The following is a 27,599-nucleotide window of genomic DNA, read 5'->3' as shown; positions in this document are numbered from 1 at the left end:
AGTACAAGGATGTCCAAGATTAGGCTGTCCACACACTGGGGGAAGAAGGTAAGAACATTAATGACACTCTCACAATATTTTTAAAGGAATACAATGTAGGGCATATAACATATTTCTAAAAAGGAGAGTTGGGATAGAAAAGACATAATACATTGTTTTTTAATTAATCAGTTTGTCATTTTGGTGGACTAATGAGCGAACATATTGGAAACATCTTAAAATTAAGTCAACTTCTCACCAATGTGTAGCATGAAATATATATTCAATTTTTTAATCTCATTGATAAACTCTTCCTAATCATTAGACTGGAAACTTGGAAATATGTGACCAGGTAGTGGTTTAATCATTTCTTTGTACCTATTTTTCCATGTTCATATTTAATATTTTTAATACAAGGTCTCTCTGTGTAGTCCATGCTGCCCTTGACTCATGATACTTCTGCCTCAGCCCCTGAGTACTAGAATGACAGGTTCACACAACTATACCCAGAATAACACACACACACACACACACACACACACACACACACACACACACATATATATATATATATATATATATATATATATATCCAGAATAAAAAATAAAACCAGATATCTTTTATTTTTCTCAACAACTACTTTGTACCTGGGAGCTCCACAAGAACTCTTACCTTCCTAGGGAGCTATTTTGAAACTATTCAGGGTAATCTTCCAATAGTACCTCTCCAAAATAATAAACAAATAAATATATACATATATACAGATTCATAGCACTTAAGAAGTGACCTGTGTGCCTGCCTTTTTTTTTTTTTTTTTTTCTAAATTTCTAAAAGTATTTCCACTTTTAGATTGAGTAACTGAATATTCTCCAGTATTGCAACCTCTTTTGGATATTTATTTAGTCTTCTTACATGTCTTTGCTTAGTTAATACCAGGAGAGATAAATACAGTGGTGCCTTTGCAGCGAAGCTTCAGTACATTAATATAAATTGTACACTAATTCCCCCAAAGCATATATACGTTGTAAACCTGAAGACTTTTCACACAGCTGCTTATTGCTAAACACTGCCTTGTCCAGAAGGGGACAATCTGTGTCTCTAATTGCTGTCACTGAAGCCGAGATTCATTATGTGACTTTCCCATTAAAATGTGAGCATTAATTTGTATAATGAAATATCACCCACTGCAGTGTTCATTAGCCATGCCCTACTGTATACGCCACATTGTTAGCTACCTAGAAACTGTAGTTAATTTCACTAATGGATATTTCCCTACTTAGTGTTTGCTAGAAAATTTATACTGTAACATTACCTCTTAAACTTTTAAGGAAATTTAAATTCAATCAATTATTTCCCACAAAAGTTTGGGATGTCATTAAAGGCAGGAAGAGCAGCCATGAGGGACGACAAAAGAACAAAATGGGCTTTTAGTTTGTCTTAGAGATAGAAAAGGGGGCATTTTAGATCCAAGCAAAAAGAAAAAGGGAGATAGCTCCTTTTGGAGACACTGTTTCTCTTTCCTATCATGGCTCAGATGGCTGTTCTACAATGCAGGATGACAGCAGACACTCCCCTGTTGGAAGAGGAGATAGAAAGAGCAGCCCCATCTAATCCAACTTGTTCTGGGACAGGTGTTCATAGAACTTTCTATGTGTGTGGTATGTTGCAGCGGCTGGCTAGCACACGTAGCCAAAGGCAAATGAAAGCCACTGGTATCCCTAGCAGCCAGGACTCAGGATGCCACTGGGAGGGGAGGGCAGTTTCCATAGAGCTGTCCTGTGAGGAGAGGATCATATCCACTGGCAGTTATCTTGCCCTGAAACTTTTTCCAGAGATTTGAGCCCCCTGGAAGAGCCTACAGTGGCCATTCCTCTGCCTCGTATTTCCCTACACTCATTGCACTGGCGGAGAAACTGAAGCACATGGGGTCAAGGAGCCCTAGCCTGGTTCCAATCTGAGCTAGGAGCAGAGGATAGGTTGGATGTATCACACTTTCCTGTTAGGTTTTTTTGGAGGCGGCATCCACACCACTTGTGAGAATAAGCCACTTCCTGCTCTCCTGCAGGCTGTGGTGTAGACATACTCTGTCAAAGAAATGTAGTAATTTCCTAAAGCAAGCATGAAGTTCAGGCAGTGAGCAATATCAATACAGAGCACTGAGCAAAGGGAAAGCTTTAGAATACAACAGTTCAAGAAAATAGCCCACTTTCACTTGGTAGCTTACAGGCTGAGAGCATCAAGTCCCAAGCCTCCATTTCCTTTCCTGCAACAGGGTAGTAAGAGGAACCATGGTCACCAACATGCTGGAAGACTCCATAGCAAAGTGGTGTGCAGAGTCAAGCACGGCCCCATACATGGGAAGCTCAGAGAGTGTACCTGGTAGTAGCTGTCCTGCTGCACAGACAGCCCAATAACCTGGCAAGGTGACTCCCAGATGGCTCTCCTACCCCTGTGGACCTAGCACCTTCTGAGGGTCACAAAGGAGAGCTCTCCCACTATCTTCTAAGGTTCTATGTGAAAGGGAAATCTCATGCTGTTGAGGACAAGGGTGGGGCCTCCCTGTACCCCAGTCAGTCAGTCTCAGTTGCTTTGTCACAGAAGCAGCTCCAAGGAAAGCAGCAATGCTGGCAGGTGTGACCCAGAGACTGAGGCCTAGGCCACTTGACCACAGCTGAGACCCCTTCATAACTACCCTAGGCTTCCTCATGCCCATGCATCCCTGTGAAAAGGTCCCTTACTCAGGGATGAGAACTGGTGTGCAAAGCACACCACTACCAGATTAATAAACCACCCACATAATTTGAGAGGGGGAAAGAAACTAATGAGATTTATTTTTAATTAGTTGCTGAACTTCAGGGCCTCCAAATTTTTGCAAGTGAGGTTGTTGATTACATTTCTCTGTAATGGTCGCTGCTGCGGCCACAGCTCTTTGGTCTGGATCCATATGTAGATAAGTCATAATAGTGATGCTTACTTCTTGGTCTGTAGCCCACAAAGCATGGGATGATGCATTCATCACCCATTAGAGTGGGGTAACTTTAGTGGTAAACACATACCTCAGCTTCTCAAGGATCCATCAACACCTGCCTGCCTCCAGCACATGAAATGGATATAGGTAACCCTTCTGAGTATCCCTCTAGCACCCAATTTCCCAAGGTGGTGTTAGGGAAGGAAGCATAGAAAAGAAGGAATAGAATCTGTGAACAGTGCACTTCCACTGCCATAAAAATAAAATATGTGCTTGGTGTTGCAATTTCAGTAGGTGATAGAAATTTTTCAGCTCCATTATAATCTCTGCTTAGACCCATGCTGGCCCTGAAACTGGCTCATCTCAAACTTAGGACATTGTCTCAACCTCTCCACTATAATCAACCATCACCATATGGTCTGCCCCTGACAGAGAACCAGTATGCAATGTAGACTATATAGACCATATAGATATGTTCTATTGCCCCTTAGAACTCTGATTCATGCTTCTTTCAGCCTGTGCTAAATAGATCTGAATTCACATCACAGTCCTGGAGCAATAGAAGGGAAATTGTCCAGACGTGGGTGATCAGGTCATCAAGTCCTAAGCATCCCAGGGCAGCATTCTCCAGAACAGAAATACCCTGATTCCCCCTCCTGCAGGTTGGGTGGCAAGGCTGCTGCCTTAACAGGAGCCAGACTCGGGGTTGGGTAGGGGGAGAATCTCTGGGAGCTGAGTGATGCTAGGGACTCCAAAGGTCCTGAAGCTACCTCCGATCCTCCCAACCCCCACCAATCTGGGGGAAGCTGGGGAAGGGGGAGGGCCACAGAAATGTCCTAGCTACCTGCAGGCTCTCCTCAGCCCCCAGATGTTCAGAGCCGTCTGAATGCTGCTTCTACTCAGCGCCTCTCTAATAAACAGGTGTTGGGAGAAGAAGAGCAGTAATTAAGTTAATGCAGTGGAGAAAAGAAAGGAAAATGGTTTTTATCAGTCGATGTCACACGATCAAGACTTCTAATAAAGATGGAGTGGGATAGAAAAATACAGAGAATGGTCCCTCCTAGAGCCAAACCAATTAAATCGTATTCATTATATGTTGGATTTTTAAATGCCCTCATATGCGTCCCTTACAGGAGGGTTTTAAGAGATGGCACTTGGAAGTGTGCTCTCTCCTTCTCATGGCTCACTGTCCTCCAGTCATGCTATTTAGAAGCAGGAGCAACGTGGAGGGCAATTCACCCCAGCTTGACCGCTTGAGCCCCACATGAAATCACGTATTAAGAAATAACTGGGTTTTGATTTTTTTAAAAATTATGTGTGTCATGTATGCTTTCACATTGTGGTGATGGGTGTTTACTTCGATGATTTCTAATGTGTAACCCTTTCTGTTCTATTCAGACACACAAGTGTAAGTGCTTTTCAACTTCTTTGTTCTTAGATAAAAAGAAAATTGATCTTTATCTAGTTTCCATTCTGCCTTTTTAAACCCAGCAAATGCTGCTTCCGGGAGCAGGGTGGTGGAAGTGTGATGTTTCCATGGCTTCTTTCATTTTCTCCCTATGGAGGAAGTTTCTGGAATGCTGCTGCTGTTGGCCCTGTCTTGCTTCTCTCCTTGTCACAAACTTGAAAAGTCTGTGATACAGAAGTTGGAGAAAAGAAACAAATGTGTCTCAAAGTCTGAAGTCGTAGGAAGTAGCATCTACCTGCCTCCATGCCATTCAGCAGACTTGCAGAAGTCTCCTCACCTGCAATAGGGTGGATGTGGACCCTGGAGGCCGCTCTCATCCATGTTGACAGACACCAGGAGCCTTCTCCGACCCTTGCTGCCAGTTGCACCCTTAACCCACAGGAAGCCACCTCTCCCTAACAAACCAGCCCAGGGCTGTATGTCCAAGTGAGCTAAAATCAGTCACAAGATATCCCTGGTCTAGCATCCACACCCCCATGCACAGCCCAGCAGTGGTGCCCCACAGATTGCTTTAATGTCCTGAAAACCTCAATGCCCTATAACTATCACCACCATTTAAGTGCTGTCCTCCAACCTGGGGAGGAAGATGTATGTTGATGTTGATATAACCTGAGAAAGCAAGGTGTCTGTGATGACTCCCCAGGAGCCTGGCTACTTTCCCTAACGCACTCACTACTTTGTTCATTTGGTAATGTTTTTCCTGAGAGCCAGGGTCTATTGCCCTCCTTGAGACACAGCTGGACAGACAGACAGAAGCCTCTGCTCTTATGGAACTCATAATATAGTCAAGGAGAGATACAATTACAGAATGCAAATGCTTGAGTATGCCAGATGGGATGCGAGCTGTGGGGAGAAGTGAATCAAGGAAACGAAGGGAAGTTGAACAAGAAGCAAGAGATGCTGAGATCAGAGCTCAGAGGCCTCCTCTCCTCTAAGGGAAATACTGGTCCCCAGGAATGTAGTGCTTGTAGCCATGCTGTGGCGTCTGATGGATTCTCTTGTCTCCTATCCAAGGGATGGCATTCCATATTGACTTGGCCCTTCTATGTCACCTTATACAGAGCAGGGACAACAAGAAAAGGGCCACCTCCCTACTCTAGCATTTGCTCTGTCATTCAGCCTTACACACAAATTCAGTGTGTCCCTATAATTGGGGAGATGGCTCAGCCAGTAAAGGCACTTCTGGCTAAGCCTGAGGACCCAAGTTCAATGACTTCCTTCCACATGCATGCTGTGGTGTGTACATGCACAAACACACACAAATAGATAAATGAATGTAAGAAAAATAATTTCAGTACCCCTGCCCTCGCCAATGCATAAGGAACTCTTTCAGGAACTGGGTTACAGAAATAACAATGATAAAGACGGGAAAAATGGTGACCCTCACACGTCTGAGGTTCTGCTTGGTGGGAAACAATACCCACTGTAAGGTACAATGGAACAAAATAAGGCTTTTTCACAACAGGTTACATTCATGACAAAAATCAAGCAGGGGGTGTGAAGTATCTTCGATAGGGAGAGTGAGAGGTAGTCTCATATTTGAGCTATGTCCCCGGTGACTACCTAGACAGAGAACATTTGAGGTGGAGGCAGTGGCTATGAGAAGGTCCTACAGCAGGGACAGGCATTCTGCACTGCAGGGACAGGGAGGAGACAAAGGGCACATGATGCTGAGGATAGGGTCAAGAGTGCAGAGGTGGGATTGCAGCAAAGCCTTTTGGGAGACCAGTGGGATTCACTGCATAGTCTTAAAACATCCTGTTATGGTTTGGATGTGAACGCCCCACACAGTATTGGGTGTTTGAACACTTGGTCCCCAGCTGATGGCACTGTTCTAGAAGGTTGAAGAATCTTTGGAACACAGGGCTTAGCTGGCTGATATGGGAGTGGACCTGCTTCTGGTTTCCTGTTTCCTTGCTCTGTTTCCTGCCTGCTGAGGTGGGAGCCAGCTTTCCCATCCGCCACAGACAGAGCTGTCTGCTATTGTGACCTCCCTTCTGGGAGTGGGGGTATCCTTTGAACCAGGAGCCAAATCAAGTCTCTCCTCCTTTATATTTATTCTGCTTTGGCAATGAGAAAAGTAACTAGCATGTGACCTTCGACGACTCCCAAGAGACATACTCCAAGGCTGGTGGGGTGTGACTGTGCTCACCACATCCGGGATACTGGTGAGGAAGTAGTCATCTACATCCAGGGTTCCTTGTGGTGTCAGATTTGGGGGAACCAGGTAAGAAACCAACTGAGGAGAGTGAGCTCCTCATTTTTTGATACACACAAGACTTGTATACACTCACTGTTTCTGCCCGTCCATGAGCAGGGTTATTGATTCTGTGGGAAATAGAACACAATTATTTTTGAAAATAGATGGCATATTTGTCTATCTTCTGCAGCAGCTCATACTCCAATAGATAAAGTGTCAGGAGAAAAATCAAAGAAAATGGAGGTGTCTATGACTCAGATAGATTTTTTTTTGTGTATATTGGCAATACACAAGCAACTAGCAGAAAAGCTAAAAAGAACAGTTGCCGAGGAACAAGGCAGAGATCTAAAAGGATGGCCTTACTGCAAGGAACTAGTGATCTAGGCAAGAGGGATGGCAGAGTGGCCCCACAGGCCTTTCTCTCTGTTTGCCTGAGAACATCTCTAGGTTTCTCTTGAGGCAACGCCATGGTGAACTACCTAACCCCCATGTAAGTAGGATGACTCTACCTGTTCTGCCCTAAGGCTGGGCCAGAGGCCTGTCTGTCTGGTCATTTGGATACTCTCTTTAGAGTGGTTGGTCTGTTTTTATTTTGCCACTGGCCTGAAAGCAATGGAGCCATCTTAACATGAACTAAATCCACAAGCCAGAATAAAGCTCTCTTTCTTTAACCAGCTTGAAAACTGCAATGAAGTGGTACACAGTGTTGGACTTAACACAGCTGTGGACTTGGGGCTTCATCTCTAAGTGGTACCCCCTGACACTCGGACCTAGATCTCTCTCACCTGTGTGTATCCTCAGGTGGACCTTAAGGTGATGGGAAGTCCGGAAAGTCTTCCCACAGTATGGGCAGTCCTTCATGGCCGAGCCCAGGTTCCTGTCTCGAAGCAGCGCCTGCTGCTGGATGCCCCCGGCGGCTCTCCCGGCCTCCTCGCCAATGTCTGTAGTGGATGAGAAACATTCTCACATCACTTCAGCACATGTCAGAAGTTGTTCGCACCAAAACTGCTAACACCACACAAAGTTAAACATGTCAATACTACACCTGTCTATTTCATTCTTTGAATCTGACAGAATGCTGACAATTCATGTATTTTCTTGTTATTCTCTTAAATTATTTCATCTTTTCTATCATCATTTTAAGCAGCATATGGTACCTTTATATTGAACTGAATTAAACAAGAGAAGAAACAGCTGTGTCAGCAGCTGGTTTGATTTCTTCTTTTTGCTTAGTTCCTATTAAATATTTTTTTTCTAAAAGTTTAAAAATGTGGGCACTGGTGGAATTCGATTAATTTGTAATATAGGCTAGCTGGAAAGTTCACTCTAGGACCAAAATCACATTTGCAGCTTAGTCAGTCACAAAGGGGGCCGGGAAGCATCTCAGCTGACTCCCGAGACAAGCAGACACCCAGCTATTTCGGGACAGGAAAGAAAATTATCCCAAACCGATCGCTGCTTCCTTATAGAGTTGTACCCATCCCTGACTGGTGGAACCGCGCAAAGGGAAGAAGAAAAAGGACTGAAATGCAATTCCACAATTAGCCCATGATAAACATACAGTGACACATTCAAAGTCATGTGCGGAAGCTCAGCTTCCCAACTCCCATAAACTCTGAGCACTGCATTTAAATCTCCATGCCGTGACGTGAGAAGTCCCTCTGTAAAGTATCAATACAAATTTTCCATCTTGCTATTATTTGTTATGTAGCCCAAACCATTAGAAAATGGAATAAAATTTACATACGGCTGCCTTTTGCACAGAAATGATAGGACATAATAGTAAATAAAACTGAAAATATCTAGCGTTTCGGGGTGTGTTATTGCAGTACCCGGGGCCTGACATCTACAGAGTGGGGCAGGCCTTGAGCATACATGCCTTTGAGGAGGGGAGGCAAGAGAACCTTCTCTAGACTCATTGCTCCCCAAGTTTCTGGCCTCCCTCAGGCCTCCTCACAGAGCAGAGGCTGAAGCCCAGCCTCCAATCCCAAGCCCCTGAGGCTGGAAGGGTCCCCGCCATGGCTTCCAACCCACCCTCCAGGCCTTGTGGTAAATCCTACCATGAGAACAGGGAACCTTCTGAGATAATGAGCAGATCTGTAAGTTCTACTGAGCTAAGAATAAATAAGATTTGTACCTTCCAAGCGATGGAAAATGCAAATTGCTTTTATTCTGCAACATCCATTGCTGGTGTTCTCTGCTAATGGCCGAAAGGGACAGACTTATAGACCATGAACGAGATGAAGGCAAACACACTTAATTCTTATTTGGATGTTGGCTCCAGGCAACTGTGCAAGCGCCCTGACTTGGAACATCCTTTTTGCATTTGGACCATATGTGAGCAGATCACCACCCCAGAAAAGTACATTGAGGGCCTCCTTCTAATCCGACTCTCCCCAACTCTCCCTGTCACTGTTGGAAGACCCATTTGGAGTGTACAATTACTCAGAGGGTTTTTAACTCCTAATTTTTACAAATGGGAGGATTAGGCTTATCCACATGCAGAACTCTCACCCAAAGCCTGTCACCTCACTGAGCACCAGATTTATAGGCATTCCAACAAACATGAGAAGCACCCAAAGATGACTTATGAGTAAGGATGAAAAGCTCAGATAGTGTGGCAAAGCTGGGTCACACAGGCCCCACACAATGTCTCCCACACTGCAGGCTGAGCCTCCCCAGGGATTTCCTTTTGCTGTGGTGAGAAGCAGCCCAGGCTCTACCATGCTAGCTAACCACACCTCTAGCTCTTAATTTCTTTGTTGTTTTATTTCAGACTTATTTTTATTTTTTAATAATATGTGTGTGGGGGGGGGCTCTGCACATGAAGATCAGAAGAGGTCAAGTGATGCCCTGGATCTGGAGTTATGGGCTGTGGGCAGCCTGTCATGGGTGCTGGGAACCAAACTCAGGTCTTCTGCAAGAACAGCATGTGCTTGTAACTACTGAGCCATCTCTTCAAATCTATATTTTAATTTTTTCCTTCTTCCCTCCCTCCCTCCCTCCTTCCTGCCTCCCTTCCTTCCTCCCTTTCTCTCTTTCTTTCTTCTTTTGAGACAGAATCTCACCATGTAGCTTAGTCTAGCATTGAACTCACAATACTTCTGAGTATTGGGATGACAGGCCTGAACCACTTCATGCAATCCACCTGGATTTGAACAACTCAAATGCCATCTCCCTGTGCTCATCCCTGTACCCCCGCCTTCCCCAGTCCACAACATCTGCCCATCTCAAATCATCCAGACTTACTTTTCCTTGGGTCAGTTTAAGAAATGATAAGGCAGATTAAAATGCCCGGAGTGCCCTGACTTAAGTTTGGAGGCCTTTTAAAAGCATAAACAGGACTTGATGCCAGGCTAGAGTCACACAGGTGCAGACCTCTTTCCCACGATCCACCCCAGCAGCCTTTTCCAGCAAGGCCCCAGTGTGTAAGAACAACATGGCAGTTGAACAGAAGCTGTGCTCATGGTGAGGAAGGACCCATTTCTACTGCAGCTTCTGGTGGGGACTTGCTCAGACTATTCTAGGTAAATATGGGGAGAGGTGACACCCTACTCTGGAAGGCTTTACAGAAGTTGTGATGACCTATGCCTGGCTATATGTCACTCTAAGTGATGGCCCGTGTCTGTTTCCCTTTTATCTTTCTATCGTGGATATGTGTGGTCCAATAAAAGGAATAAATTTGTAAGATAAACAGCTTTCTTTGCAGATTTAAGAGTTTAATTTTCACTTTACGCAGAAACAGTTTTCTCCCGGAGGGCCAGCAGGCCTATGGCGGTTTACTCTTAAACTAATCCTTCTGGAAAAACAAACTCTGGGCCACAACGAAGGGGAATGGTGGGTGGTCCCAGGAAGTGTCTGCAGAGGCGGGAAGCCAAGCGCAAGGAAGTCTGGGTATGGCTCTGCAGTCTCTGCCCAATGCATACACATGGGGCTTTGTGGATGAATCCAGTCCAAACCAGTCCTGGGGTGGGAGCTAGTGAACATGAACACATGAAGCTGCATTCAACCCCAAGAACCAAGAGTTTTGGAAGACATGTGGCTCCTGGTGCCTACTTTGCTCAGACTACAGAAGTGCTCACCGTGTCCCTCTGCCACCCTGCTGGGCCACATCTAGCCACTGATTCTGCTATACCCCACGGTCATTACATGAAGGGCAGCCAAGGTGTGGCTGCAGACCCTGAAAGCTGTCACTCCAAAGGCATAATAAAATTGCCTCCACGATCGTTTGTCAAATGATTAGTGAGCTGTCAAATGGTTCAAGATTTCAAAGAGACCTTTTTAAAATACATTTGTGTATTTATTTTGTAGTGTTTGTGTGCCCACAAGTGCACATGCCTGTGACAGTAAGAGTACAACATGCATGGATTAGTCTCTCCTTTCCACATTGTGGGCCCTCAGTATCAAAAATAAGGCTGTCAAGCTCTGCAACAGGTGCCTTGATCCACTAAGCCATCTCAATGGTCCTCAACCCTTATTTCCCTCTCCTTAAACATGCACAATTTCTTTTCCCTCCTATAAAACACTTTCTCCAAGTGGTCAAGAGAACAGTGCTGAATTTGCCATCTGGCCCTCAGTGATCCTCTGATAAGGACAGATAGCCCTGCCTGCCCCCTGACATAACAGCACACCCCATCCAGGGTGTGTTCTGATGACATGTGACCAAGAAACTTGCCCTGTGAACTCTGTATCATTTCTCCATGCTCCTGAATAACACAGGGCCATCTTTTCCAAAGCAATGCCTTACATAGATGCTGCAAATAACATTCCTGAGAAGCACGAGCCACGCTTGCTTCTACCTCAGAATTTCAGAAACAAGTCTGAAAGCCTCTGCTGAAAGCTGGAAGTTACTTACTGGTTAATACAAGGAGAGAGAACCATGTCATTTCAAGTAGTGTTTCAGTGATATGTTATTTAGGGAAAGCCATCAAGTGATAGACCTTCCTAAATTCATCTTCTCAGGGTCAGAAACCATGTCTCCTACTTTCCATTTGCTTGTTCAAAGCCTCTGACGGTTGGGTGAAGTCAGCCACCCAGGGGACATTAAGCCGCAAGGAAGCTGCTCCTGTACCTGGAGACCACAGGCTACTTTGCCATCCTTGTCAACAGAACCATACTACAGTACTGAAGAACCAAGGCCAATGAATACTTGGGAAGTCGAGTCCTCCAACTTTAAATATAGGCCTGTCAAATACAAGAAGGGCTGTCTGAAATTAGCCCTAGGTCTGGCTATCTGATTGTACAACAGACATAATTTTTCATTCACAGGCACCTTGTGCTTGATACTCTAAACCTCATTCATAAATAATATGTTTAGAATTTAAATTTTTGACTTATAAGATGATTTTGTGGTTAAGGGTGGATTTTCCCATAGGTTGTCCTAAAACACTAAGCTCCCCTGATAAATTTGTCCAAGCAGCTCCTAGGAGATGAGTTGGGGGTGGAGTCTTTTCATTCTGTATGCTCAATGCCTGGCTGTCCCTGGGCAAGTCCTTCATCCCCTCTGGCCACGGTTCCTCCTCTGGGGGTGGAGGGAGTGAAGAGGGTTGGACCACCAGGTCTTTCAACTCTGACTTCCTGTGGTGCTGTGATGCTGGAGGAGCCCCAGGTCCATCCCAGGCTGTCTCTGCCCACTGCCTCAATTCACCCACCCTGGCCTCACCCTAGAACTAGGGGGTATATCTCAAAGATATGGGGGTAGGAAAGAAACTGGGTAAAGGACAACATGTACTTCCTTCCTTCTTGTACTTCATGGACTACATTTCCCAACTTCCCTTGTGCTATATTGACACCAGGTGACTGGTTCCAGTCAATGAAGGAAGAAGAGACATCAAAGCCAAACACCCTACCCCTTCTCAACCTCAGCACCTTGCTATGCAAGAGTTAAAATGGCAGACTCATACCTGGCTGGCCTGGTATGAATGGGAAATAAGCTTTGGTAACATTAATACACAGAGATGGTCAAGCATTGACTATGGCTACATCTTGGAAGAGGGGCGGAAAGAACGTAAGAGCTAGAGGACCAGGAAGTCTGCTGTGAGATTGTGTCCCCTAGATGTGACAGGGAAGCCACTCCTATGAGTTTAAGGCTGCTTAAACAAGAGATGAATAATGATACTGCTTGTTGGCATGCCAACATGAATGGGGGAGATTTCACTAGCTTTCACTCCTAGATGAAAAGATACGGGCAATTATAAGGACTGCAGAGAGAGGGAGAATTAGTCTTTCCCAGGGATGACTCCCTGAATGGTTATCCAATACCAAGTGGTCAGTCCTAAAAACATACACATAAGAGCAACATTAAACAGGCTCAGCATTATACATGCACACACACATGTGTGTGCATTCACACATACAGCAATAATAGTTAAAGAGAGAGTACAAATTTGAGAGGGAGCAGAACAGGGATGGGGGCATGGGAACCAACCGGAGGGAAAAGAGGAAGGACTAAAAAAATGGTATAATTATATTTTAATTAAATGTAAGAAAAACTTTTAAAAAAGAGAGAGAATTGGCCAAAGTCTTCTGGGTGTATATCAGTTTTAGAAGTAGTCCTATAAATCAAAGAATGGGGGCAGGACTTTTTGAATTGTGTATGTGTTTCATCAGTAAATACCAGAAAGCCTGAATGAATACATAAAATGAATACATTTTAGAAAGATTGCTTAAAAATATATAGTGATGATAATGATGTAGGTGATGATGATGGGAAGGAAGTTCTCACAGTGAATATAGTTTCCCCAGCCAGTGCTTGTGGGAGCAGGGCTTCCTGTACTCCCAAGCCATGCACTACTCTATTTCACAACATGCTGTGGTACTGTAAATACTACAAACCATTTAGTGTAACTCCCATTCGGCCCCATTCCCAGAGATGACCAGTCAGCTAACTCTGAAAGTCTAAATGTACAAAGAGATCTCAAAAACACAACTCCCATTATTTAAAGAAGGGGGTAAAAACTATGTAGAGACCAAAAGGTGTGGGCAGTCAACTCAGTGGGTCCCTGAGAAGTGACATCGTTCTTAAAGCGTTTGCCCAAATACACCAAGGCTTTCAGATCTTTTGTGGGGCAAAAAAATAACACCTTGGAGAAAGTCCAAAGGAATGCAAAGTTCCTTTTCAAAACTCAACACTTTCCTTTATGCTGAAAGCTTTAGCGTTAACAGGCTCCAATAAAGCAATGATCGTGTGGGCTAGAGAGATGGCTCAGCTGTTAGGGGTGCTGATTGCTCTTGCAGAGTTCAGTTCCCAGCACCCACAGCAGGCAGCTCATGCCCACTTGTAATTCCCGCTCTAGGGATGCCCTCTTCAGGCCTACATACACACACACACACACACACACACACACACACACACACACACACAGCATACATTCACATAATATAATAAATATATAAAATAAAAAAATAAATATTCACACATATAAATAAAATAAGATCTAATAAATAAATATTGATCAGCAATGATCATGGTAGTAAAGATTCTGAGGATGCAAAGTGAGTATTCTATTTCTGAAAATAAAAATTAGCCTATTTATATAAGTGGTAACATGACAATAAGTGAGCCCCTGAAAGACAGAATTCTTGGGGTAGGCCAGAATTAACTTGCTGTCTCTCTTGTCTTATTAAAGCTTGCTAATGGCCATTTATAGTCATGGTCAACAGCTAAGCATTAATATGGATGGGCAAAAACAAATTTTTAAATAAAAAGTTGTTTTGTTTTAGTTTTTTTACCAACAGCCAGCTTCCTACTGGGTTATTGGGTCTGGGGCACCAGGTAGGCCCCAGAGTCCATGAGGTGAGGAGGTAGGGTCCTCTTCATGGCTCCACCACTTACCTCCAACCCAAACTCAAAACTGAGCATAGCTTAATTTGATGCTGGCTGGCAAAGTAGAGTTTGGAATTGGGCAAGTAGGTCATTAAAAGACTAAACCACTTTTTAAAAAGAAACAAAATATCAGATACTAGGATTTCAAATCACTTCTCTAACACAACATTTTGATGAATTCAGTGAAAGTGAATGAAAAACACGTGGATTAATTTCCCTTAAGACACACTTGAGCTTTAGATCAAGCACTGTGGACCAGGCATATTTCTGGTTTTTACCTAGCCCACAGTCCTTTCTTAATGGTCAGAGATGGAGTCTAAGGGACTTGCCTGCCACCTGCTGTGACTGGGCCACCCATGGGGTCTCTCCTTTCTTATCCACAGATGCTGCTATTAATAACATCACTGTAATCCGTGGGCTGCCGGCTCCTGCTGAGGTTCTGAAGGCTTCCCACAGGCTGTGGACAGCATATTAGTTACTTTGATGTCTGTGACCAAAATACCCAACAGAAGCAAATGGAGAGACAAAAGTTGTTTGTCTCTTGGCTCATGGTTTCTGAGAGTCTCAGTACACAATGGCAGGGAAGTGTGGGAATGTGCTGTGGCGACTCCTCACCCCACCATGGGCCAGAAGGGGTAAGGGGTCCTTGAGGGGGTGAGACTATAATCTTCCAAGACCTACTTTTCTGGTGACCTATTTCCAGTAGTCTGGTCCACCTTCCAAAATAATGTCACCAGATTGTGAACAAGGATTCAAGGTATGAACTTATGGGACATCCCAGATTCAAATTGTAATTAGTGGGCACTCTTAGTCTCCAGATTGGGACTGTGATTAGGGCAGTAGCAGGCAGGATTAGGGGTCAGTTTACCTGAAACAATGCATTCATTAGGTGTGAGGTGTTTTGGGGCTCTGCATACCCACTGTGGTAGTTTGAATGCAACTGCCCCCTCAATAATCTCACAGAGAGTGGCACTGTTAGGAGATGTGACTTTGTTAGAGAGGGTATGACCTTGTTGGAGGAACTGTGGGGGTAGGTTTTGAGGTTTCCTATGCTCAGGATACTGCCCAGTGTCTCACTCAACTTCCTGTTGCCTGCAAGCTGTAGGACACTCAGCTGCTCCTTCAGCCTGCATGCTGCTATGCTCTCTACCATGATGATAATGATAGCCCATGATGATGGGCTGAACCTCTGAAACTGTAAGTGAGCCCCCTCAATTAAATGCTTTCCTTGTAAGGGTTGCCATAGTCATGATGTCTTTTCACAGCAATAGGAAACTCTAACTAAGACAGAAGTTGGTGCCAGGGACTGGGATATTGCTGTGATAGGCTTAACCATGTTTTTGTTTGGAGGAATTTGGACTTTGGTAGTTTGGGTTAGGAAAGCAGTGGGATGTTTTAAGCACTGCTTAATGGGCCATAATAGGACCTGCGATCTCCCAAGAAAGCTTCTGCTTCATGTGGGGGTGTGGATGGGAGGAGGCAGCTACTGTAGCTTGCTGCTGTTTCTACTCACCTCCAATTCTCCTAGATCTCCAAACCTTTGCCCAAGTCCTGCCACCCTGCCGGAGCCCTCCCCTCCCCCACCTTTCTCATGTCCACCCCTCGAAGGCAGGCTCCATCCTTGTAGCTCTCCTCCTGCTGCCTGCTCTTCCTGGAGCTCCCTTCCCAGAATTCACGAGGGCACTTCTCTTTGGGCTTTCATCCCACATTTCCTCTGAGGGAAGCCGCCTCTGTCCCCCTGCCACCTCCAAGGGGAGCTACCTCTGAGCAGGTTGTGGAAGAAGTCTCTGTCTTCCCCACTCTTCGGTCTGGCCCTCCAGAACCCAGTCCACTTATGAAGCAGATGACACGTGACCTGGATATCAAAGTCATTACCGCCCATTCCTTTCCTCCAACAGGATGGGAACAGAGGCAGACTGCTGTCATTCAGCATAATACCCTCGGCACATGGTTGAGACTCAGTTTATAGCTAGTGTTCAATACATACTTTTAGAAATGAATGGAGTTAACCCATGTCTGTAATCCCAGCTATTCAGAAGCTGAGGCAGGACAGTCACAACAAGGTCAAAGCCAGCATGGGCAGGTTGGAAAGATCCTGCCTCAAACTAAAAAATAAAAAGAGAGCTAGGGATGTATGTAGTTCTATGGTAGAACACTTATCTAGGAAGTTCAGAAAGTAAGAAAATTAGAATTCAAATGCTAAGATTGGCGTTTGTGAGAGAGAAGCTGCTTTGGGCATCCTGGCAGGAAAGGGCTTGAGACGTCACAAAACACAGAGGTTCTTAAAGCCATCCATGATCTGATCGCTATTAGAATCATTTGAAAAGAGTCATGATACTTTCCTTTTTTATAATTTGAGAACTCCTGTCTCAAAAGAAGGAGGAGGAGGAGAGGAAGCAAGGAAGGAAAGAAGGAAGGGAGAAAAGGAGGGAGGGAGGGAGGGAGGGAGGAAGGAAGGAAGGAAGGAAGGAAGGAAGGAAGGAAGGAAGGAAGGAAGAAAGAAAGGAAGGAAGGAAGGACTATAGAAAGCTCTACTTTCAGCACACCATAAATTCCCCAAAGATTTCTATATAATTTATTTTCCTAAGAGAGGGGGAAAAACATGGCTTTTAAGATCCTCTTAAGATAATTTACAGCCTCTTCTCCTTGGGTGGGGTGGAGAGCAGGTTGGAGCCCTCACTGGCAGAATTCTTTCCCTAGGCAGCTGTGGCCTAGCTGGACCCATCCTTTCTAAACTCCATTTGGTCAGTCGCCATAACTTGTGGAGCTGAGTCGCCTCCGGGGGATTGCACCTACTGAAAGGAGGAAGGCTGCTTCGGAGACGATGCCTCCCCTAGAGACCTGTCATGCCATATTCTTTCTTAAACAAAGAAGACATCGTAAGCACCTTGCAATATCTTTCATTTAATAGTTGGCAGAAGGCGAGTCCCTGGTGAATGCTGGCCTGTGTCTTTCTCTTTAACCAGCTGAGTGATCCAAGCTTTTAATATAGCCGTTCCAATTATTGTAAAAGTCATCTGGTACCTTATAACCACAAATATTGACAGTTTATTGCACAACACATTCCTGACATTTGAAGGTCACACCATACATAATACATAGTCTTTTATAAAAGTGTCTGGAACAAAGAGATACATGATAAGCAATTACCTCTCCCAGCTTGTATGTATGTACAGTTCGGGGCTGACTCGAGGTTGCACGGGAGGCACACGCACCATTTTAAATAATCTATTAAAGCAGCACAGAGGCAGTCATGATGGATAATTATGAAATGGCTCGTGTACACGCCTTGGTCGGATTGGTTGGCAGGGCATAGGGTCTGGGCAGTTCTCCTCTGCTGTGTTCAGGCCACTTTGGGGCACAGAGCCCTGCACCACTTCACAATCGGATTTTCCCCCAAAGCCATTAAGCATAAAAGGCTCACAGTATGTTCCTGTTTTTCATACTGGCTTACATGTAGATGAAAGGAATTTAAAAACAACAACAAAACCCACCAGGCCCCAGCCCTACACTGCCAGGGGTGCTGACCAGAGTTCTGCCTATGCAAACAGTGCAGCCCCAGTCCCAGGACTCTGCCATCACAGAGACAGTGGCACTCCAATTCTGACTTCAGTGCTGTACAGGGTTTTTGCAGCTGTCAGGCTTGGGTGAACATCAGGATGGAAAGGGAGTTTCCAAAAACTTGGCTCAAATTGAGTGTGGTGGCACATAACTGTAATCCCAGCACTTGGGGGGTCGGAGGTGAATCACAAGTCAGAGGCATGCCTGGGTTACATAACAAGACCCTGCTCCCATCAAACAAAAGCAAATAACAACAACAACAAAACTTAAGCAAACAAATAAGCAAAAAACAAACAAACCCCTGAATTGATCTATACTGAGGCTGCCCCAGCATCCTCTGGGAACACAGGTGAGGAAGGCACCATTTTTGCCGCCCCTTCTCTAGGGGTTTCTCTGCTTAACTTCTACAGTTGTACTGGGTGGACAGGTTCCCAACAGAGAGTTTTACAATACAAATGGCCTCAGGTCAAACCAAGGGCCAGGCAGGTCTAGTGGCACATGCCTGCAATCCCAGCCCTCGAGAAAGGCCGAGGCAGGAAGACTAAGGCCAGCCTGGACTACTTAGAGAGTTGAAGGCCAGGCTAGCCACATAGCAAGTGCCTGTCTCAAAGAAGCTCAAATCAAAAATAGGAGGAAAGGCAAGTTCTACCAATTCTTAGCTGTGTAATCCTGAACAAACCAGTTAGCTTTCTAAGGTTCCATGTTCTTATCTCATGATCATTCATAACCTAATGTCCTGTACAGGGTAGGGGAGAGACAGCTCTCATCACAGAGCTCAGAAGGCTCTCACAAATGGGCTCCTAAAATGGGTGGTACCAGAAGGCTGAGCTATAGGCAGGAAGTTCCGGGTGACCTGAGGTCTCTCTCTCTCCACTGCTCTGACTCATGGGATGGCACACATTCAGACTCTAGAACTGTGATCAGTGTTTGTTTCCTGAGCAGTCCAGGTTGGAACAGTTTCTGCAAAGCTCTTAAAACCCCGGCAATTCTCCCAAGTTAACAGCGGAAAAACAATTCAGGCTGCAATTGAGCTTCGCATAGATGACAATCTTTAATCACAGATGAAGCGGCAGGTCATTAGAATCCATGCCGAACTCCCTTCCAGACGAGGCAAGCGGCTGGCATCTAGTATATAGATGTGTGTGTGTGTGTGTGTGTGTGTGTGTGTGTGTGTGTGTGTGTGTCTGTCTATGTGTCTGGCTGTGTCTGTATGTCTGTCTGTGTCTCTCTGTGTGTGTATTTAACATTATATTAAAATACTCCACGGATCCTTGAAGTATCAAAAGCCTCTCCAAGAGTAATTTTCTTTAGACTTCTGTAATCAATGTCCTAAATTTAAGAAACAGGACAAAAATGGTATCTGTAAAGATGATGTGTTTATTAGCATTAATGACAGAGAAGAAGCTTCCTTAGAAAGAACCCATTTTTGCATCTGAAAAGCATTCCTGTTAGGGTGTGTGTGTTTCTTTAAGAAGCTATTCTGTTTTAGAGGGTAGCAGTAAGACAGGGCACCACGTGACCAGGAGGTTGCTATGGTAAATATGCATTTTTTATTGAAGAGTAAACAGTGGCAGAAAACAAGTGTCAATTGCCAGCGCTGAAGTTCCTGCCATCTTTGAGCTCCGTGGACCTCTAGCCCTCTTAATTTGAGAATCTTTATCAGAGAGACATCATCACTAGATAAAGATCTAAAATTGTTTTGAATAAATGCCCATCTCTTTAATACTATGTAATGATAAATATTTTGTCTGGCATGTAAAAATTAGAAATAAATAGCAACAACAACAAATCTACCCAGGGTGTTGGCAGAAATCTTCTCTTGCATGCTCAAGGTCCTGGGTTCGAGGCTCAGAGACTGTCAGCCTTTCAGAGCACATAGATCTTGGCCCCCCCCCCGTCCCCCCGTCCCCCCCCCCCGCCCCGGCTCTGACTTGGGGCCCAGGCCCTGTCTGCCATCTTGGTACTTGCAGACACGTGGTGGACATGGCACGTGTCCTGCAAACAACCCTTGTGGGAAGGCTGAGTTCCAAGGTCACTCTGAAGGCAGGGCATCTCAGCCAATGTGACCACCATGTTTGCTTTACAAACTTCCTTCTTCCCTCGAGCAACACATGGCAGGAGGGTGAATCTACTTCTGGCAGTTCTCTGTTACATCTATTTGTTAGTGGTGGTAGCATGTGCCAGGACCCACATGTGGACTCCAGAGGACAACTCTGTGGGATCAAGCTTTTCTTCTACCTTTATGTGGATTCCTGTGATCAAACCCAGGGCCCCAGGCTTGTGTGGCAATCCCCTTAACTCACTGAGCCATATTGCTGACCCTGTTCTTGATAGTTCTTGACAATCTTGTTTTCCTCTGACATAGCCCCACACCTGGCCTTCCTCAGCTAGAAATCAGCCCTCATCCTTCCCTAGTCATGACTGATAGTTCCAGTCCCACTTAGAGTGATTCCTTGACTAGTTTCTTGGGTCAGGTACAGAGTTCACACTTGGCCCTTCTCTGATATCAGCTCTACATCTGGCATGTCAAATTGTGCTGGATGTCTCACTCCCCACATAGCCCAGAGTGGACACTCACTCAAGGCTGGCCTATACTACACATGAGGGGACAGAGACATGAGTCAATGAGCCTACCAGCTCTAGCCTTGGAATTCTAGGAAGCACTTCAGGTAGAAAGACCAAAACTGCATATCCTTTCTGTGGGTACGGATAAAAGAACCACACACCAGTGAATTATTAAAGACACATTTCTAGCCCTGTGAGTGGCAGGGGCAGGATACACAGTCCCCAGGTACAAGGGTCAGCCCAGCTCTCTCCAGAGACAGCGATGTGCAGTAGCTTTCCTGTCCACCTGAAGGGGCTTCAGGGGCCTGCTCAACTCAAACAGCTGAACACACTGAGGTCCTTTTGACTCTGTGAGACGAGCTATCACTCTGCCCTGTACTCACACTCTGTGTGATCTGAGCAAACTGCACGGCGAACATCCGCTAGCTTGTGTAGAGTTGGATGGCTGGGTGCTGATGCTTATGGCGAAGGAATCTGCTTTCTTTCCGCAACCCTGCAAAGCCAGAGGCTCTGCCACAGCTGGCTCTGGGCTCCACCCTGGCACTGCTGTTTCTGAGCTATTCGTAAATGCTTCCTAACTTTGCCCAGCCTCCAATGCTGCCTCTAAGATGGGAATCGAGGCACCTGCTTTGCAGTCCCTTGTGAGAATCAAGTGAGACCATGAGAGGAAAGGCCATCTGGTGGATTCTCAACTCATGGCCCCCCCTTTGCCACCTACAAGGTCCAAAACACAATCCAAACAAAGCCAGATAAACCAACAGGTGACGGTCTATGTGATGGAGTCACACAGGAATGCAGCAGCTGGTCGACCCTCCCCTGTGTGTAAAGTACAAGTACTTTTCCTGATGCTGGGTGCCACCCGGCTCCCAGTGGTAGGAAGCCTAACAGGTCTTCACATATTCCCAGATTCTATGGTCCAGGACATACAGCTTCCTGGGGCATCTGCCCTACAAACATTCTTCTGAGGTGAACAGGTAAGCAGGGGGTGGAAAAAGGAAAACCTGAGTGGGTGGGTGACAAAGGGCAGAGCAAAGGGACAGGCCGTGGCTGCGATGGCCTCACCATCGCAGCTCTCTACTCAATGGCTGGGGCAGGTTGAAGCTGCCTCTCAACGTTTCCCTTGAGCACCTCATTCATTACATAGTGATCAGTCTCAGGGTGCCAGACACGGTGGGTTTTATTTTTGCATTCCGGGAGCCTATACCTAAGGCTAGCCTGTGCCCTGTCCCAGGAAAGCACACCTCAATATGGAGAAGCAAGGACCTTAAATAGAAATAACTGATTAGGAGCTTCAGAGCTGTCTGTGGGGAGTGGGGAGAATGACTAAATAATGTGCTGGGGCTTGAGGAATGTAGCCTGGGTAACCAAGGAACTTTTCTCCATGATGCCTGCAGAAGGTGCTATCCCTACTCTCCCATCCCCTCTGCTCTGGGCCATCTTAAACTCCCATAGTGAACTACCATCGCCTGGTGGGGGATTTCTCCCTCCTGGACTTTATCCATCTTCCTTCTTGAAAGACAAAACCAGCCCCATCCCCCAACCTTCACACCACCTCCAGATTCCTGAAGAGCCCTGAACTGGAAAAGACATTCTCTAAATCATCTAGAACTTTCTGAGGGACAATCTAAAACACTCAGGACCAGCAGCACTGTCAGTGTCTGTGTGTGTAAAAATGTATATGCGGAAGAGGTCTATGATGATATTGTGTCCCCCAATATATTGTGCACCCTAATAAACTTATCTGGGGTCAGAGGACAGAACAGCCACTAGACAGAGGTAGAGGCCAGAAAATGGTAGCACAGACACCTTTAATCCTATCACTTGGGAGGCAGAGATCCATCCTGATCTCTGAGTTCAAGGCCACACTGGAAACTGCCAGGCATGGTGATGCACACTTTTAATCTTAGGAAGTGATGGCAGGAAGCAGAAAGGTATATAAGGCGTGAGGACCAGGAACTAGGCTTGTTAAGTTTTTAGGCTTTTAGCAACAGTTCAGCTGAGATCGATTCAGGCGAGGACTCAGAGGCTTCCAGTTTGAGGAACCAGGATCAGCTGAGAAGTTGGCAAGGTGAGGTTGGATGTGGCTTGTTCTGTTTCTCTGATCTTCCAGCATTGATCCCAATATCTGGCTCTGTGATTTTTTATTTAATAAGACCTTTTAAGATTCATGCTACAGAGGTCAGAGAACAACTTTGGGAAGTTGGTTGTCTCCTTCCATTTTGTGGGTCCCAAACCTTAAATTCAGGTGGTCTGTCATGGTAGCAAGCATCTTTCATGCATCAGCTATCTTGCCAGCCAATATACAGTATTTGTAATGCACTTCTTTTTGACTGGCTGTTACATGCTGATCAGGTAATGCTGGTACTCTGCTCAAAATTTCAGATTCTAGGACACTTTGGATTTTGGATTTTAGCTAAGGGATGCTTATGTGGCCAATGACCTGCTTGACATGTCTGTTCTTTAAAGATTGGGAAGAATCCAAGGCACCCATTCACACATCTCTAAAACTACTGGGATAGAAGAAATGCCCCATAAATAGTGACTAAGAAGCCAATGGGTAGGTGATACTGGGGAGCATAGGGTGGCCCTTCTACAATAGTGACATCTAGGGAGGCTGCCTTTTCTTTTGAAGGGCCAAAGTCACCTGCATGGACCTGCCCTTTCTAATCCTGTGAGATCCAACCCTCAGTGCAGATGGCCTGTCCTGTCCCTGTAGCAGCTCTCCCTAGCTATGAAGGAGACACAGGATACAGGATGTCTGGTCTCTGTGGTCCCAGATCCTACTCCTATGCCCTCGGCCTGTCTAGCCACTTCTCCTAGGGTTGAATTCTCCTTCAGAGAGTAATGGGTTTGGACTGCCTGAGTCCATCCCTGAGGAACTGGGGAGGAAGAGGGGAGAAGAGAAGGAGGGAAAAGGGCATGGGGAGTCTCACCCTGACTGCCCAGAACTCCCATGGTAGGGCACTTCGCTGTCCATGCCTGCCTCAGCCAGAGCTCAACATCCACACAGACAGCTTCAATTCTGTTCTGCTTTGGGGAGCCCCACCCCAGAGGCAGGTGGCTTGCTTTGGGTAAGCAGAACTTCAGTATATGATCGTCTGGGCGGGTGCTGGCCCCAGGCAGGCACATCAGGCAGTTCGTTCTGCTTTTGTGCCTCTGCTGAGTGTCTGGGCCTGAGGATAAAGTCTGTGCAGACATATGCTCTTGTGGGTGTCCGCATGCACCGGCAGAGTGAGGATGGAAGCTCAGCTCTCCCGTCTGTGGGATGCTGATGGGATGTGTCTTTGCCTCACTCAGCCTGGAACCCTTCAGGCTTCTCATAGCTTTTCCCACCCTTCTACCTGTGTCCCCCATTCCTGGCTTACCCCCTAATGAGGTACCACCTAGTACCTACTCCCCAGTGCCTCTTTGACTCTGGTGACTTACTAGGGCACCCCTGGTCATTAGCAAGGGAGCTAATAGGGTAGCACTGAATAAATATTTATTGAATGTGAAACAATTTGACAAGTCCACACAACTTTGCTCAGTTAGATATTGGTGACTCCTTCTTTAATATGGACAAAAATCCATTTCTCTGGTCCCTTTGGAAGTCCTTCTAGACTGACATTCAAAGCAGTGCCACACACGCATACAGTAGCTCCGTGGGTTCCTGTGATGCTAATTCCTGCCCCGTAACCAAGAGAGACAACTAAACGTCGAGAGGTTATACAAAGCTCCTGCCCCTTATCCTCTGACTTCTCCTTAGGGGAAAATTGCACCAGAATACATTTCCTCATCTGTATGTTAAAGCACGGTTATAATCCACCTATCATGATTGCAATTTTGGGAATCAAAACGCAGATCCAAAACAGCAGTATGAGCTACATTGTAGCCACATACATTATAATAAATTAAGTCAAAGAAAGACTTCTGCATTAACGGCTGCTCCATTTCTTTAATACCCTATAAGAATATTGAATCTTATCCTCCAAAGAACTCTGCTTCCCCCACCTGCTGCCCTGGCCGCTGCATCACTATTGCCCTCTGCCTATAAGAGGAAGCGATGGACCCTGCTGCCCAGGAACAAGGGGACCATACAGCTGAAACAGTGACTGTATATGGCTTTATACAGTGGGTTCAAAGCCACCCTGGGCCATAGAGAGATTGCCAGATATTCCTAGTCATGGGCCTATAGAAGTTTCCAGAAAGAATCAGGCAGAGTGGGCACTTTTCTGGCCACAGTGACAAATCCTTGACATGAACAGCTTGAGGGAGGAAAGCTTTTGTTTTTGTTCATAGCTTCAGGAAATACAGTTCATTGTGGTGGGGAGGCTTGCTGTACTCGGGGGCTGTGGGAGCTTGCAGTGTGCAGCCTGCACAAGAGAGCAGAGAGCTTGGACCAGAATCACAAGTGGATAGCCCCTCCAGGACCTTCTTTCAGCTACTGACGTTCCCTGGACCATGGTCCCAAAGTTTCCCCAGCCTCCAGAAACAGTGGACCACTGGGGCCCAAGTGTCGGGACACATGAGCCTGGGAGGACATTTCACGTCCAAACATAACAAGGCTGACTGAGGATGGTTGAACACACAGGGAACATGGGCAGGGAGATGAAGGGGACTTTGTGACTTGATTGTGTACTTGAATGACACAGCCCAAGTCCATTCCCATCCCAGGACTTCTGACTATACCTCTATAATATATAGGAGGTAGGACTCCCATCAAACAGAGAAAGGCCCTGCCCTGCAGAGCTAAATGTGCTAAATGTCTGCAACTTTGGAGCATTCCTACCCCATGATGTCATGCTCTCCAGCTTCTCCAAAGACCACCTCCCAAAGCTCAGTCCAGGAACAGGAACTTCCAGGTTCCTCCCACTGACTCCTTCCCCACACTCACTACCTGGCCACCCCCAGCCCACAGGCATCTGTCTGAATTTGCCGTCTCAGCTGAGCCGATTCCGGACGCCCTCTCCACCTCTAAACCAGCCATAATAACCTCAGTTGAGCAAACAAGGCAGAAGCCTCCAGACTAATTCTCATAATTATGATGGGTTTATTATTTCAAAGTCAGCGATGATTGTGGGGTCAGGTACTCAGAGGAAGAGGGGAAGAAACATCCTTTCAAGTAAAAGCAGATCTCCCTTGATTCTGCTCGGGTACCAAATTGCATCCAGAGACGCTCAACCACGAACTCTGAACCTTAGTCAGATTTCAAAGAGGCCTGGGGAAGAAGAGCACTGATCAGAGAGGAAGATGCTGCCCTCAGAGAACCAGGAAGTCCGAGGACCTTTTCCCAGGACTTGGTAGTGGGGCTGAGTGAGTGGATGGAGAAGCTTCCTCCCTGCTATGCTGGCCTGAGGGATCCTCCTCACTCACAACACCTTGCCTTCACCTGTCTGCTCCATGCTGAGGTTATCTGACCACCTTCCCTTTGCCCTTCTGTGTGGCTCCTGTCACTGTGGCTGGCACAAAGCCTGACCTGGCCTCTCTGGTACCCTAGGAGCCATTTTCTGAACATTTCTGCACACTGCCACAGTGCTCTGGATTGCTCGCTAATTTTTATCACGTGGCTTGATTGCAGCCGACTTACCAAGAGGACCCCGTGGGTCTGCCCGTCTCATAATCACCGACAAAAGCCAAGCAAAAGGCTGGCCCACAGAGTCGCTCAATAAACACATGTTGGCTGACCTTTCCATTGTGAAAGACACCACTGTTATCTCCTCCAGGGCTCTCTTCATAAAGCCTCTTCAAGGAGCAAGAAAGATCTAACCCAAACACTGAAAGCCCTTTAGACCTTCTGGCCCCAGTTTCTTGCAGGGTCTGCACCCAGGGTTGGCTTCACCCCCTCTTCCTGTAACTCTTGAACAGATTCATTCAGCCAGCAATGGGAATAAAGTATTCAATACAGATGGGGTATTATCTACTACAAGTTATGGTCCACCTCTGATGAAGGGGCTATCCAGGAGCACTACAGGGAACAGCAAAGGAGCATCTGGAATGTTCTAGACTGTTCTGTGAATCTTATAGTGAGATTTAGGGCATAGCAGACATGCTGCTAAAACCAACTTTCCCTTCCTACCTCTAGTGTTCTATGGACAAATTTTTGAGCCTAGAATGCTTCTCAACTGGTTCCCATTCTGAGAATTCTTTTGTTGTTTGTTTTGCTACAAAAATCTTAACTTTGTGGCTCAGGTTGGCCTTGAACTCAGGTGATCCTTCTGTCTCAGCCTAAGTTCTCACTGCTTGCCCCACTGTGCTTGGCTTTCTCTCTTTGATTTGAATCTATTGTCACAGCATCCCTGCAGAGTAGAAAGTACCACTAACCCATTGCACAGATGAGGAAACTGAGGCACGAAAAGACTGAACAGCAAGTCAAGGTGAGGGCAGAGCAAACTGAAATGACAGTCTCCAGACTCCTGACCCTAAGGCTGAGGGCAGTGAAAGACTCTGACCTGGGGATCATGAGTTAGAAATATGATGGGCCATGAGCTCCTATATGCGAGGACTGGGATGGGAGCTTTGTGATCTAGCATGGGAGCCTAGCTTAGAGAAGTGGGCTGGGCAGACTCAGGTTTGGGACTCTCTGGAATTCAGTCTTGGTAGAGGAGAAAGACCATGTACCCACATAGGGATGCTGCCCAGGGGGAAAAGAGTGAGGAGCAGAGTCTTGCCTACAGAGGGGCTGTCCCTCTGCAGATGGGAACCCTGGGTGTACTGGCTACTCTTCTCTTTTGTTACGATCTTTGCTCCCACACACTCATACCATTTCTCACCCTGCTGTGAGCCTTTCATTACAAGGAAGCAAATCAGAGAGTGTGTGCCACGCCCAGCATTCCACCCTGGCCACATCTAGAGATTAGGCGAAGGTTGAGGGTAAAAACATGAGGTTTTATTTATTTACTTACTTATTTATTTTTAAGAACAACAAATAAATAGGATAGCCACTCACGCTCGTGATGACAAGCTCAGAGGCTAGTAGGAGGGGTGTGTCTGAGGCCTGGCACTTCTCCTTGGGGAATCGCTTGGAAAACACATGCCATTTGGTGCAATCTGCTC

At 46.0% G+C, this 27,599-nt stretch overlaps 1 protein-coding gene across 10 annotated transcripts in view; it reads right to left on the bottom strand.

The window, feature by feature from the left end:
* Positions 1-27,599, bottom strand: part of Znf536 (zinc finger protein 536) — a 460,757-nt gene that overhangs the window by 173,297 nt on the left and 259,861 nt on the right. For all 10 annotated transcript variants that reach the window (XM_028877735.2, XM_028877746.2, XM_028877737.2 and 7 more), the window contains one exon: positions 7,402-7,557. In XM_028877735.2, coding sequence (XP_028733568.1) covers positions 7,402-7,557 — 156 coding nt within the window. The remainder of the gene's footprint in view (positions 1-7,401; positions 7,558-27,599) is intronic.

The sequence above is a fragment of the Peromyscus leucopus genome, chromosome 1 (genome assembly GCF_004664715.2).
Source record: "Peromyscus leucopus breed LL Stock chromosome 1, UCI_PerLeu_2.1, whole genome shotgun sequence".
Classification (NCBI taxonomy): Eukaryota; Metazoa; Chordata; class Mammalia; order Rodentia; family Cricetidae; genus Peromyscus; species Peromyscus leucopus.
Note: the sequence above shows the minus strand (reverse complement) of the source record. Positions and strands in the feature narration are given on the sequence as shown.